General features: G+C 40.1%; 1 protein-coding gene across 1 annotated transcript in view; it reads left to right on the forward strand.

The window, feature by feature from the left end:
- cckbrb (cholecystokinin B receptor b) overlaps positions 1 to 16,071 on the forward strand; it is a 44,215-nt gene that overhangs the window by 17,067 nt on the left and 11,077 nt on the right. Inside the window, exons 3-4 of the mRNA XM_033616460.2 lie at positions 6,792 to 7,053; positions 11,434 to 11,561. Coding sequence (XP_033472351.1) covers positions 6,792 to 7,053; positions 11,434 to 11,561 — 390 coding nt within the window. The remainder of the gene's footprint in view (positions 1 to 6,791; positions 7,054 to 11,433; positions 11,562 to 16,071) is intronic.

Below are 16,071 nucleotides of genomic sequence, written 5' to 3' on the forward strand. Positions count from 1 at the left end.
TGGACACATCTTAGGTATCCATTGATACCAACCGTGTTATGCTATCATGTTATAAAGGGGGCCAAATAATTACCCATAGTTGCACTAAATTTTTGCGAGAGAAAAAGGAACATTACCTGTTATAACAAAATGGTGTATTTAAATATTTCTGGGCCCCAAAACAGTCTTGGAATTGCATAAATTGAGGATGACTGGACAACAGAGAGTTGACAGCTATATACGGTACATTATTTCAGTTCTTCAAGATTGAATGAACCCCCTCTACTGATATTTCTTAATGGCTGGCCTGTTTGCAACACCAGTGTAAGCTGGCCAGTGGTTGGTATAGCAACGTCACATTCACTTTGATAAGTCAAAATCACATGTGCACATATATGCTCATTAAAATAGTGACTTTTCTGTCAGTCCATTTTATCTGTGTTTTCTTCCCCTTTTCTGTTATGAGCTGTTCATTGTGTTTTGTACTGTCTGTTGTTTACACAGCTAACTGTTTTCTTCAAAAGGGCAGTTGCCGGTACTGTATTAGCTGTGTTTGACCACTCACCATACACTTACGTCCTTCATGGTTCCTCTTGTGCTTGGAGAGTATCTACTCTGAAATAGGAGCTTTAAAAGTCCCTCAAAATGGCATTCTAAGAACTACGATTGTACTGAGTTCTTGCAGTGTGGATGCAACAAAAGAGGGTTTATAGAACTATGAGAAAGTTTCTCTGCCCCTAAAATGTTTGCTTTAATTATAGTGTCTTAATGCAGGATCCCTTTAAGCTTCATATGTACTGATGTTCTCAAATTCATTCATTCATTTAACTTTTAATATAAATCATATGACAGGGGCATTTCAGTAAATTAGAAGAATTATTTATCTTGCAGGTAATGCAGTGATTTTAGAAAAGCAGCATTAAAAAAATCAATATTTGTTACGGTGAATACAGTCCCAACAAGGGAACAGTGGAAGCAGCAGCATCCATCTCTATTGTTAGTATTATTGGATCAAACTAACAAATGTCTAAGGTTGTTGCACTGTTTATTGTGGGTCAACTAGGACATCTAAAGAGAATAAATACAACTGTTTCACTGCAGTTTTTATATGATAAGATTTAGGGGTATTAGTGGTAAGGGCTGGCATTATAAATTATTATATTATAAATCATTATTTTGACAGAGCAGGGTTATACAGTATGTTCTGTACAGTGTAAGATTATAGTGTGTGTTTTTTTCTGTAACCCTTTTTCAGTGGACTTTGCAGTGAAATGCTTTTTTATATCTAACCTAATTTTTGGCGGCCCAAGCATACTTCAGTGCTTTGGGGTGAACACTTGCAGACAGGAGGTCACTCGCCTTTTGATGGAGGTTAGAAGTACATCTACCACTGGGACTTTTAGTAGAGATATGGAAAGATGTGTTTGGAATAGATTTCAGAAGAAATGTTAGTTCAGAATCAGTGCCAAGACTTTAAAAGAGGGAAGAAAAGAAGAAAGAAAATTAATTTAAAAATGTACTATCAAGGAGAATTACTCAGTCAAATGTTTCAGCTAATGCCTGCTGTGGCATGGAGATCCATTACATTCATCAAACAAAGTCTAGAGACTTTTTTCATATTTAGGATTTCCATATCTACAACAGTGACTCACCATTTTGTAAGACTGAGAATCCGCCATTACTTCTTGAATGAAACCTCTTAATGAATATTCATATCCATATGTCTTACATATACACATCCACACAAGATGCCAGGCAGCTAACAGGTTTATATCATTGTTCGTGAAAAGTCTTTGGGTTTTGGTGTGTTAGTTGGACAGAACAAGCACATTTGAAGCCGCTTACTTGGATTCTGGGAAACAGTTTTTAACATTTTTGACAGAGTAAAATACACCCACTTTATTAGATACACCTTGCTAGTATCGGGTTGGGCCCCATTTGCCTTAAGAACTGCCTTAACTCTTTGTGGCATAGATTCAACAAGATGCTGGAAACATCCCTCACAGACACTGGTCCATACTGACATGATAACATCAGATAGCTGCGGATTTGTCGGCTGCACATCCCTGATGTGACTGTGGAGGCCATTGGAGTACAGTGAACTCATTGTCTTATTCAAGAAACCAGTTTGAGATGATTTGAGCTTTGTGACATGGTGCGTTATCCTGCTGGAAGTAGCCATCAGAAGATGGGTACACTGTGGTCATAAAGGGATGGACACGGTCAGCAACAATACTCAGGTAGGCTGTGGTGTTTAAACCATGCTCAGTTGGTAGTAAGGGGCCCAAAGTGTGCCAAGAAAATATCCCCCACACCATTACACCACCACCACCACCAGCCTGAACCCTTGATACAAGGCAGGATGGATCCATGCTTTCATGTTGTTTACACCAAATTCTGACCCTACCATCTGAATGTGGCAGCAGAAATCCAGACTCATCAGACCAGGCAACGTTTTTCCAATCTTCTATTGTCCAGTTTTGGTGAGCCCGTGTGAATTGTAGCCTCAGTTTCCTGTTGTTAGCTGACAGGAGTGGCACCTGGTGTGGTCTTCTGCTGCTGTAGCCCATCTGCTTCAAGGTTGGACGTGTTGTTGGTTCAGAGATTGTCTTCTGCAGACCTTGGTTGTAACCAGTGGTTATCTGAGTTACTGTTGCCTTTCTATCATCTTGAACCAGTCTGGCCATTCTCCTCTGACCTCTGGCATCAACAAGGCATTTTCACCCAGAGAACTGCTGCTCACTGGATATTTTCTCTTTGTTGGACCATCCTCTGTAAACCCTAGAGATGGTTGTGTGTGAAAATCCCAGTAGAGACACTGAGTTGCTGCCATGTGATTGGCTGATTAACTATTTGCATAATGAGCAGTTATCCAGGTGTTCCTAATAAAGTGGCAGATGAGTGTATGTATCCTATTCAATCAGCTGAAAAACAACCAACAAATTAATGATCACAAAAACTGTCAGTTGCAGCCCTAGATATCTGTATCATGTCTTGCAGCAATCATGGCTCGATAAGAACCATTTTCTAAGCAGCACCTCATTATAGTCAGTCTTTGTAATTGTTGAGGTGGATACAGCAAAAGAAACTGCTGTCTTTTGATGTACAGACATTTTTCCACAGCGGGGAAAGACAAAACTTCCTGACACACAAAGACATCAAATATCTTTCTTAATTTTTGGTGATACAGTACGGCACTTCAAAGTAAAATTGTTCAAAATGGCAGTTAATGTTACTTTTTTACTGTCATCTTCTTTCAGAACAAACTATACCACAATAGCCTGCCTGCAGATCTGACAAAACTGAATCACTGCCTACATCTTCATTTTTTTGTGTGTGATTTAAATAGAAAGAAAATTACATTTCAGTCTGATTATTAGGATAATCCTATGTTGCCTTGAAAAGACTGGCATTCAATAGAAAATTAAAAGGGGGCGACACAGCAGCCTCATTGTTTTACGACTGAAATAAAACTCCATTCAAATGCTCCATTCTTATTGATTTTCTTTGCTTGTGAGCCTAAACTGCAACAACCAGGGAAACAAGCAGCACTCAAGAAGTTAACACGTTCTCTGACCTCCTGACCACCACTTTACAAAAGGTATAGATTACCACTGAACAGCATCACAGATCATTTTCATTAGCTTCCCAATTTGTAGGAGGTTCATTGGTCAGTTTTAGGTTAATTTGCCTGGTTTACATCAAGGGAAAATCCATGCCTCTCAGTAATGAGTTCTCTCTCATCTACATGATCTGTCAACAAACGGCTTAAGATTCTTCCTTGTCTTGCCAGGACTAGCTTTGTTGCCTCCAGTTTCCAGTCTTGTGAATGGAAGGTGAAGACAAAACTGTATATGGTGTTGAATTTCTATGATAGACCTATTGAATAAATTAAAAAAAAACAAAAACATTTAGCTAACAAAATAAAGCGCATTAACATGTCAACATAGTCTACAATAAATCAAATGCATTATGCCAAAAATGGATGTTCTACTATATCCGGTCCGATTTTGCAGTATGCAAGCCAGCATGTTATTCTGGCTATTCTGACCCACAATCCTCTGCACAGCTGACCATGCATCGCATCGAGTAAGCTATGACAGCTCGACAGCTCAATGACAACTGATTGACAGCTGTCAGAAGTTACAGTGATGGATGACAGCGCATTTAAAGCTACTCTTACCTTTCTTGCATTTCACACAGCACTTGTGATTTGAACATCCACAACTCCAAAGGCCTACACCCCCTTCAGACAGTCAAATGCAACCCTGGAGTTTTAAAACTCAACCAGAGTCAGTGATGACTGCTGACGTTAGATAGTAGCATTAACGTTACTAGTAAGTGGAAATACACAAGGAAGATAACGTTAATGTTTCAGAGGCTACGCTACAGTAGGCTAATGTTAGCTGTTAGCAACTGGATGCTGTGTTGTCATATATAACGTTCTAGCCTATGTTACATTAGAGGCAAACTAAAAATACCTGTCCAGGAGAAACTCTGTTACCACCTTGTCCCTTTTTAGCTCAGGATGAAGCTGCATTACACGAGCGGATACGTCAGTCGGAGGCCTCTACATGGGAAAGACAGACAGGACGCTCGGCCAATCATTGCATTCGATCCGAACAATAAAAGGACGTAACTGTGAAAATAACAACCACAGAGAGCTGCACAAATATAATATATTAGAATCCACAGTCTGTGCAGTTATAACTTTAAAGTTAAACTACACACATTGCAAAGTAACAACAGCAGAGCTGTCTGGGTTGAATTCCGTCCCTGGCGAACTCAGTAAGTGGTGTTTGTTTTATTTCCAAGGTAACGGATATAAAAGCAAGAGGGTCAAAGTTCAGGGTGTAATGTAATGAGAAAGTAGTATGTCCCGATTGTGTGCATACTGCATACTCAAGAAAAGGTATGCAATGCGGAACGCACCCTAAATTTTCCTTTTCTATAGACAACACCTTGCAGTCTGTGCATATAACAGCTGCTTCCTCAGCGTCTAAATTAACAAGGAAAGAGGACAAAACTCAGACAGTTAAACAGAAAATGACAGACAGTAAATAAAAAAGTACTGTGGACACTGTGACGGTTGCATCAAACAATATTAAAATTAAATACTCTGATGTTTCTTGCAGGATTAACAGCAGAATAAAACATCACCAAGGCACACAAGGCAGACATGTATAAACAAAATATTAGACTAGACAAACTAAACAGTCTGACACTTTTACAGAATTAACAGCTCCTTGCTCCTGGCCACAGGCAAATGCATGCATTCAATTAAGGTGGACCTACATTACTACAATTCAATTACAAGAGGTAAATGAGAAATAGCAGCATGTAATTTGTGTAATTTATGGTTTTAGTATTGTTGTTCAAAGTAATACATGGCTCATCTGTCAAAGTAAATGCTTTAATCCTTCTGTACGTGTCTACACACAAAATGCATCCCCTCTCTGTAATGCACAAATTATGCCCTGCTATCAGGTATTATAATTTGTATGTACTTCACATTCTGCCCAATTTCCATGGTGGATATAAAGTCTCTTCTTTCCTAGCAAAAATTATAGGAGGATAGAAATTCTTTCAGACTACATTTTTAACCTGCTTCAAAATGTATTCCCTCTCCGTCATGGTCAGATGATGCGTTGCTATCAAGGTGTTTTGATAATGTTGTATACATTTGAGAACATGCCTAATAGTCTTGGTGAATATGGAGAAGTTTCTTAGTTACAGGGTATACACATGCTTTCAGATGGCGCTTTAAGTCTGCCACAAAATGGATCCCCACTCCATAGTGCAGTATTTATCTTGTATGCACTTCACATCATGCCTAATATCCTTGGTGAATATGGAGACGTTTCTTCTTTCTAAGAAAATCTTATAAGGGAATACAACTTCTTTCAGACTGCATTTTTTGGTCTGGCATAAATGCACAATATCGCCCTGCTATCAAGTATTTTAGTTTGGATGCACTTCTCATCTGGCCTTATGATTGCTTTGGTTTTTCAGTAGACTTCCTCATTTTAGTGCAATGAATACTACAACGTTTGATAACACGTACAGAATAATAAAAGCATTTATTTTGCTTGATACATGAGTCATGTGACACTTTGCAAAACCCCGTTGATAAAAACAACAACACTTGTCTCTGCTGTCTGCTTTTACACTCCACTGTGAGGAGGAATAAAAGGTAATATGAAAATGAAGAGTGCATGAAAATGGAGGAGTAAATTTAAAAAAGGAGTGATGAAGTTAGAGAGAGATTAATAGCAACATTATTATGATAATGTGAAAGTTAGAGATTGCTCTTTGATTCAGAGGGATCTGCTCTGAAGCTGCCCTTATTGGTACAGTCATGGGCTGGCTTGGCTTGGCTGTCCCTCTCTCACACACACACACACACACACACACACACACACACACACACAGTCTGTATTCTTGCTGAGGACTTGGATAACGAAGGTAAAGAGTAATTTCCCGTCTTGCCCTGTCAGGAGGGAGATGGCCGATAACATCAGTGGACTAGGCCAACATGATTCCTTCTACCGGAGCTCAGATAACCGTCCCCACCTCCCATCTCGCGCTATATTCATTTGCAAGCACATCTTCACGGGCCACCGCATTTTGTTCTCAGTTATGATTGCAGATATTACGTGAACATCAACAAACATGTTTTTGTTACTTTTTTTTATTACTGGTCCAAGGCTCTATTCTGAGCACAGAGCGGCAATAACTTTTCATTCATCAAAAAGAAAAGATAGCCTGTGTGTTTACTTGCTCTTTAAATAATCTGTTTTGTTTCCCTGCAGGAATATCAGTGAGCATCTCCACATTTAGCCTGGTTGCCATAGCGATCGAGCGCTACAGCGCCATCTGTAATCCCCTGAAGTCACGGGTGTGGCAGACCCGATCCCATGCCTATCGGGTGATTGCTGCGACGTGGGTGCTGGCCTTCATCATCATGATCCCCTATCCAATCATCAGTCACCTGGAGTCTTTTCAGCGTCCTGACAACACCACTGCCCACCAGTGTCGCCACAAGTGGCCGGTCGCAACGGCAGAGCAGGCCTGGTGAGTGTTTGTTGGTCCCAATTATTTAAAGGTAAACTATGCAGGAACTGTCTGTTTCTGTATGCCCCCTCCTTGCTACACTGCTTGTACACACACTGCAAACCACTGTACTATTGAAGAATGTCACCTTTCTGTAACAGAAAAGCCGATACCTTAGCAAGCTGGGTCCATGTCATTGGTTCGACAGCCCACTGGTTCGACATCCCATTAGTCCGACTGTCCGCGGTGCTGAACGGCTCGCGGCGGGCGTATGATGCGCCGCGACCGGCTTGAGGCGGAGCAGGCTCACGGCTTATGTGTTTGTCACTTTCTTTTTCATTTTAACCCACACCATGATCTTTTCCTGACCCTAACCAAGTGGTTTTTGTGCCTAAACCTAACCAGACCTTAACCACAGGGCATCATGATGATTTCGGAACGGACTTCAGAACAATGAGTTTAATATGGTCACAACAATGGGATGTCGAACCAATGGGCAGTTCCCAGCAAGCTAACTATCACCAGTACCTCCCTGTCCAACAGAAAACAGGCCAACTCTGTGCTGTTCTTCATCCCTTTCCACCCCAGAGTCACTTTTGTTTGGGAACAAGCTCTGTCCGCTTGGCATTTCGCCATATTTGTGTTGTTCTGCACTGCGTCTGCCATTTTTGTAGCCTCTTCCTCTTGAATGCCTGCTGACAGAGGTCAGGGATCTCTGCAGATACGCCGCCACACATCTTGAGTGGATTACATTTGATGATTGAGAGGGATTCCTGATATGAAACTATACATAGTGTTAAAGAAAATCCTGCATAGTATAGGCTACCTTTAGCACAATTTTGGTCGAAATGATTGTTTACCTGCAACCATGTGAAAAGAAATCTTCTAAGTTTCTCAGTATAATCAGTAAATGTTGCAGCAATTTCTTTTTCTCATTATAAAAGGAAGTGAAAAAGAAGAATTTCTATGAAACTTTTGCTGAACAGCAGCTGCTGTGGCCACAAGTGGTGATTACAGGATAATGACACATTCAGTTTCAGTATTTCCCAAGGTTGTCTTGAGTCAGTTGATTTAAAGTCCCCGGTTCCACCAGGATTATGTAAATTAATGCCAATCCCTTGTGAATTCTACATGATCTTGCACTTTTGTTCAATTACTACATCTTTACCGCAAATTTGACTATTTTAAGTGATTAAAATCTAATTTCACTGCAGAGCTGCATGCAGCGTATTGATTCGCTCAGAGCATCTCCCTCTCTGTTTATCCAACACATTCCCACTCTGACCTCATCATATATCAATGTTTGGTCATGGAGTTTCACGTGGAGATCTGGCGTGCAAGGTACCCAGGGTGTGTTGGTGGTTGACATTCTGGGACACCGTGTCAGCTTCAGCTCTCTTACATGCATTGTCTGTTTTCAAAATACACTTCTATTTTAACAGGAAATTTACAGTTTGTCTACAGCCTCTTTCAAAATAAACGCACTACATCGGTACAACGCCGCGAATTGATGTTTTTGTCATTTAACGCATGGGGTTGGGTTAAGAACAAAAAGAACAGGGTTTGACTTTACATTCAAATGGGAAGTGAACACCGGTCTCCGGGGTGAATGTTGGTGGCTGTTGAACTCATCCAGTACCCCTCCCACCCACCCTACTTAGACTTTTCTCCCCCCTTAACCTTCGCTGTTGTCCCACTGTGTTGGGGGCAATTAAACAATACCAGTGACAGGCTGCATATCATGCCAGCATGAAAGAACGGCTGGTTTCCAAGAGCTTCAGAGGGAGACCAGGTGGCTTTATCATGAGATTACTTCAGTGGGGCTGGGGCTCTGTGCCTGGGACAGAGTCGCATACACAGTAACAGGGCTAACTGTTAGCATCACATTAACACTGCCCAACAGTAATTAACAAGTCGAGCTGTTTTGGTGTCGGTGTTAGAATAACAGCTTGGTGTTGGATGCTAACACCTACTTTAGGGCTTCTGCCCTGCGGCAAAAATGATGACTAGGAATGAGATCACGCTGTGATGTATAAGCTCGTTCTGGGCAGAGAGAGTCAGGAGGAGAGCTTCTCACGAAACCAGTGTGTCAGTGTTGCGTTGAACGGCATCAACAGCGTCATGCTTGCCCCAACATGCATCGCAATTTACTTTTAGAAAAGCTGCCATGAACTCAGACAAAATCCCTACAGTACATATCACATTTATCTGACGTGCTTAAATGTAGCGCAACAGGAGCACAAGTACAAAAGAGCTGTAAAGTCAGTAAATACACTCATTAATGTCAGTCACACAGCATCCATCTGAGGTTTGCTTTCGTCAGCATTAGCCATCATTTGCTACAGGTTATATCAGACCAAATAAAGCTATAAAGCAACAAAGACCTTGTGAAGAATTGACAAACGGTACATTTTATTACACAGCTTCAGTCATTTTTTCCTCTAAAACTTGCATCGTCTCATTTAATATTTATATCATATTCATATTTTTTAGTTTTAACAAGGAAGTACTTCTAATATATCCTGATTTTATATCAAAGTGATGAGAAGAAAAAGATGCATTGAGAAAACACAGTAGTCCATACATATAAATTAAAGATGGCTCATTTGGATAGTGTAATTTAGTTTTATCTTCGGCTTTCAAGTAAGATATGGTGAGATTTGCATAACAGAGGATAGAATATCTTATGTATGCATACACTACATTAAAAATTTAGATGTTTGGGGCTACACAGAGGGGAAAAATTAGTCTATGGTTGAATCATTTGTCATCGATCCACTGGGAGGACAAATACAGCTGCATGTATAGACAGTCCTACTCACAGATAGATAGGTAGACACAATTGATTATGAACAGGGGAAGTGGAGAAATAGTTTTGGTTAATGCCAACGTCAAGGTGCACATCTCACTGACAGATTAAAAAGCACAAAATCAGTACAAGAACAAATAGAGATCAACGAGAACGTCCAAACCACAGACACAAACATGCAGTTTCTTCAGTGTCCGTACACCACAGTGTCTTTTCTTTGTCCTAAACTGGATCTTTTTCTCATCATAACATCCGTGTTTCCTTTTACAATGACACACCAATGAATCTTCTGATAACAAGAAAAGGGTCAGTTCAAACAAGTTCTCCGAAAAGTTGGATACTTGGTAATTTTCTTCACGGAGAAGTTTGGTGTGTTGTAAATCTGACTGGAGATATTTTCTGTTTCCCTGAGCATTGCCAGTTACATTCCCAGAGTAACACAACAGCACATAAAATGCAATTTAACATAAAATTTAGACTCCGATCATCCATCTTCCTCGCCATCTGGACAATGTGCTGTTTTGTATCAAATAAACTTCAGATGACCTGTGTCTGGGACGAATGTGTGTGTGTGTGTGTGTGTGTATGTGTGTACTTTCAGCAAGGCACGCTACACTGAAGCATCTCATTTGCCTCCATGTTTGAACCGGGAGCCTGTTTGCAGCAGTTCTCACTATCTGTCTTTTGGGTGTTTTTTGTGGAGACATTAGTGCAGATGAAGAGAACAGACGGATGTGCTCTTTGTTTTTGTTTTGGACCAAGAAGGAACAGGCTTTGGGGTAATTTCAGTCATCTCAGTGAAGATCTGTGTATATGTGTGTACAGCTGAAAATTATGTTTTTGTACGTGTGTGTATTTTAGTACTTTTGTGTTTGATTCTATGTCTTTATCTGACTGCAGGTTTCCTTATGGGTGTGTGAATTTGTGCATTGGTGCGAGAACCAGTTTGTGTCTCCGGTGTAGTATATACACATATTATGATTACAATACAATTCTGATGCACAGAGAAAATCATATTTGAGAAAGAGAGAAAAAAGTAGTCTTTCAACATTTATGGTTATGAAGGTATTCCCAAAATCTGTGAAGACTTACCATCTGGATGAAAGAAAGCTTTGTCTGCTGCACAATTAAAAAGAGAAACAGAGATAAAAATCCCCATCCAGGTTGTAGTTTGTGGTCGACGTCTTAACACGAGTGAAAAATACAAAATTATTTCACACAATGCAATAAAAATATAAATGTATTATTTGTATGGAAATAAAAAAACATATCTCATTCCTTGCTACCATTTTTGTTATTAATTAGGAAGGACTAGCCACTTGGGAAACCTGCCAAAAACCTCTTTTTATCATGCAAAAGACGGGGTGTTCTTTTCATCAAGACAGTTTAACTAGTGTCTGAGGATTTTGGAAATATCCTCAGAACAACAGTAAATTTTGCTGAACAACATTCTGCAGGTTTTTATTTTTCCGAGAAAAAAACAAGAAGTAGTAATACATTACTACTGGACATGAGAGATACAAACTGGGGCTACATACGTGCCTGAATGTATGGACATTGGGATCTTTATCTCTCTCGTGTGTCTCTTGCAGGTACATTATGCTGCTGCTCGTGCTGTTCGCCATCCCAGGCTTGGTGATGATTGTAGCCTACGGACTGATCTCCAGGGAACTTTACAGAGGCATCCAGTTTGAGATGGGCCACAAAAAAGACTCTACTGGTGAGGCAATTTGTACTACATGCAGGAAACATAAAGAACACAGTAGATAGAGCTTTAATTAGTGTTCCAGAGGACAATTTGGCTCACAGACAGCAGTCGATGAATAATAAAATATGCAAAAAGACAGCTAAGTACATGCTAGGATTCCAGAGGCATGACCTTAGACAGATGCTTAATTTAGATTTATACCAGTGAATTTACATGCATACATTTTCATTTTTCCAGAAGGTTGTTACCTAACTTACAAAAAAAAGTGTCATGTTTGAAGTTTAAAACACTCCATTGTATTCTCACTTATTTTATTATCTTTCATAAAAATTAAAATGGCACAAATCTTACATTCTTCCTGATTCTTACTTATTTAAAATTTAAAAAAAAATCTTAAAATAAATACAGCTATCAGAATCAGAATCAGCTTTATTTATTTAGCTATTTTATTAATGTACCAGAATTGACATAAGTACTCAAATCTAATAAGTGGAATATACAGAATATACAATATACAAAAAATATACAACTATACATCAAATTAAAAAAAAAGTATATATATATATATATATATATATATATATATATATATATATATATATACAATATACAATATACAAGGATACAGTGTTGTTTGTCCTGCCACTCTGTGACTGTTATGAGTTCATCAGAAGGGGGAAGGAACTGTCTTTGTGACTGATGGTTTTGGCAAACAGTGCTCTGTGGCACCTACTGTAGGGGAGGAGTTAAACAGATTGTGCCCGGGGTGTGAGGAGTCTGCATTGATGTTTCCTGCCCGTTTCCTGACCCTTGACATGTACAGGTCCTCAATGGAGGGAAGATCAGTACCAATAATCCTCTCTGCACACCTGATTGTCCTTTTCAGTCTGTTACTGTCCAGTTTGGTGGCAGATCCAAACCAGATGGTGATGGATGTGCAGAGAACAGACTGGATTATGGCTGTGTAGAGCATGATCAGCAGTTCCTGAGGCAAGTTGAGATTCCTGAGCTGTCGCAAGAAGTACAGCCTCTGCTGGGCCTTTTTCCAGTATCGAGAAACCTGAAGGTGTCCACAGTAGACACTGTTCATCAATGTTACCTTGAATAGGGATGAAAAAATTCAATAGTGCAGCTCCTCTAGACTCTACAAATGTTGAACGATGGTATATCTTGTGGGGGTTCTGACACAAACAATTTATTCAATTGAATTTTAATGATTTTGTTTAATTTACAGCCACAACAGTAGCAATGGAGTAGGCTACAGTAGAGCCTAGCCCAGTCACAGTAAATGCATGCAGCACACTGACATACCAGGCCCCAAAGTAACAGCGCCACACTTTGGAACCAGTGGTATTACAACTTCTGTCACGTCACTTGACTTACAATGGGAAAGGGACATCTGTAAATTTGCAGATATCTATTTTTATTTTTAGGTACATCGACTTCCCAGTATGAGCACTTAAATAGCTCAATTTAAATCATCAAGTCTTTGTTGTAACATTCACTAATAGCAGAATCCACGGTTATTTTCCTACTGTCATTCATGTGAGTGAGCCTGACAATGTGGTTTGGAGCCAGAGTTAAAGGACACAGTAGTGCGCTTGCTCTATGGGCCCTGTAATGAGGAGGATCTTGATGAATTTATGCCTGGAAGTCAAACTTTCTTCACTTCAGGCACCACTGAGCAACTTGGAATGAACAAGGCCCTGCCTCCAATGCTGTACCCGAACTTTGGTCTTTTTGGGCCCCATGGCATCACGTGACAACACCCAGAAGTTGTAATTATGCTGTTTGGCTACCCATATCACATTGGCTTCAAAGCCTGGCGCTGTCTCTGTGTGTTTGACCCTGAATAACAAGCACACAGAGAGGGCCAGACGGCTGGTAAAAACGTTACGGATCGTTTGACGGCCCATCAGCCCACTGATGCTGAGGCCAACAAATATTGTCCCAGCATGCAACATGGCCAGTACACCAATGGATCCTAGTACAAGTAAGAAGTGACTCAATAAAAAAGAAGTATAAGACATATGAACATTTTAACTTATGAGCTGAGAAAATAAGATGTGAACTTAACTGTACCTATGAATACTATTACATTTGATTATTCTATGCCTTTATGCATATCCAGAGGGGAGTTTAGTTGTGCATGCAGAGTAACAAATAAAAGAGTAGCAAATCAGACATGTTATAGCAGACAACATACTGTATGAAAGATACTGCCACAACAGCAGCAGTACGACTAACACACATACTAACACATGTTCCAAGAGGGCATTAACGTTGCTCAGCAGCCTGTCACTAATTAAAAGAAGTCATCTGATTGTTGAGTCAAACTGTGTCTCTCAATAAATGTCATCGCGTTATCAGGGACCTACCAACCTGACTTTAATGTTAGCATTTACATTTTTTTTTCTAATTCATGTGAATGATGAGGAATTTAATTTTTAATCACCACGGTTTCATTAGCAACACAATCACTGTAATGTGTGCGGGTTAAGTGGAACATAACCTTTTGTGGTCCTGTGAGTGTGTGTCTGGGATGATAGCAGTGTTGAGTGTATTTGCAGGGGCTTCCATTAGAGGATAGAATTGGCTGGCAGCTGCGGGCCTGGACATCACCATCTGCTTGGCCTCAGAGAGATAGAGGATGTCAAAAATAAAAACAAAGTTTGAGAGACAAAGAGCATGCGGTTAAAAAAACAGGGATAAAGGGCAAAGAACTTCTAAAATAACCGTTTGGAAAATGTGTTTGATTTAATAATCCAGAAGTGGTTAACTACTTTACCAGTTCCTGTTTGTATTTGCTTGCTTCAGGGCTCTTATTATTGTGTTCAGTGTACTTAGTCCTTTGAAGAGGGAAAGATGGACTATTAAATTTTGTCAATAGATTGCAATATCCCCTGATGGATGATTACTGTGGCTCAGCAAGAATTGTTAGTCATTCTTCTTTCCATTAAGGTGAGCTGCTGCTCTTTAAAGAGCTATGATTCACTCCAGAGAAACCTCACAGATGGGTGCATGTAATATCGCAGAGCTGTGGTGCTTTGGCTCAGTTGTTGATTTACCTGGTTATTTTTTGAAATCTTTTTTTAAGCCAGTGGCTTTTAAGCCAATATCAGTCAAATAGATCAAACTACAAGAAGTGAATTTCATAGGAAAAAAATAGGAGCCAGTGAGTCAGGCAGGCACTGAAGTCATTTCATAGTCACGTGTTCGACATACAGTAGGCTACTGTACCATCCAGTCATACATGTCCAGTCTTATCTCTAACACTAAGCTTTTCACATAAACATTCTGAACACAGACTTTTAGATCCCTTTTGCTACAAAACTGCCTGCCAATTGTACTTTATGTGAATGTTTCTGTCAGGCGCATTGGTGCCAGGCAATAGGGAAGGGCACACAAACCAGGTTGACAAGAACAGTTCAGTAATTTATTGAAGAAGTGAAGATACATAAGCCCGCAGGCAGGCAGGTACTGGTTTGTTGGCCCAGGCATGAAGCAACATTGACAATCTTCCATGGAATGAGTGGAGAAGGGCCAGTTGTATTCTGCTAGGCTGATGAGGCAAAACGGGAAGCAGGTGAGAATGTGGGCGGGGAGGGTCAGGTGAAGGGATCTTTCCCAGATGCTGGGGTTACTGCGGGAAAGGAGAGAGTGGTTGGATCTGGGAGTGTGAGACTGAGACAGGTGGAAATGTCTGAGGACATCTGGTAGACTGGTGGAGAATGGCAAGTATGGATAGTTCGATGAAATGCATGGGCCTGGGGGATGTGCAAAGTGGCTGGGGAATACTAATTCAGTCAGGACCACTTTAGTTAAAGAAAACTTTACTTTCATTTGCAGTATTATATTTGGCTGTACAGTACAGTATATAGAAAGCCTCTTCCACATGTGTGTGGAAAGCCTCAAGGCAGAGAGCACACTTCTCTGCCCTTCCAAGCGCCTACATGGAAAGCCTAAGGCAGGGAGACAGCAAAGACTCCCTGGGACCAGGTCAGAGCAACATCAATGACAAACAGAAATGACATTAATAAGTCCGATACAACATGAAAAGGAGGAGCTAGGGTGGAGGCAGGTTGCAAAGCAGCTTGAAGAGGAAGCAGCAACAGTAGGCAGGCCAGAGCAGTTTAAGTAAGGCGCCCTGAATGAGATTCGCCCAATTGGTTGCATAAAGATTCGCTGATGTAGCTAGGATGTTAGCTGAGCTTGATATTGTGTCCTACCTGAACTAACATTTAATGTTTAATTATTAGTACATACTTCTTTAGTATAAGTAGTACCAGTTGTACTAGGCTATCCTCTTCAAATACTGATTAATTCTGCAGTTTAAACATGAACAGTTCTTGTTGTCTTTTAAGATTTAAAACGTGAGAAACGTGTTAATGTGGCCACAATGTGATCTGGTGTGATAATGATGCATTATTGTTGTTATTAACCACATTGACACTAGTACATTAATATTCAAATCAAGGACTAATTTTAGAAATATCTACACTTTCGGTATTGGGTATGGAGA

Source organism: Epinephelus lanceolatus, chromosome 14 (genome assembly GCF_041903045.1).
Source record: "Epinephelus lanceolatus isolate andai-2023 chromosome 14, ASM4190304v1, whole genome shotgun sequence".
NCBI classification, from domain to species: domain Eukaryota; kingdom Metazoa; phylum Chordata; class Actinopteri; order Perciformes; family Serranidae; genus Epinephelus; species Epinephelus lanceolatus.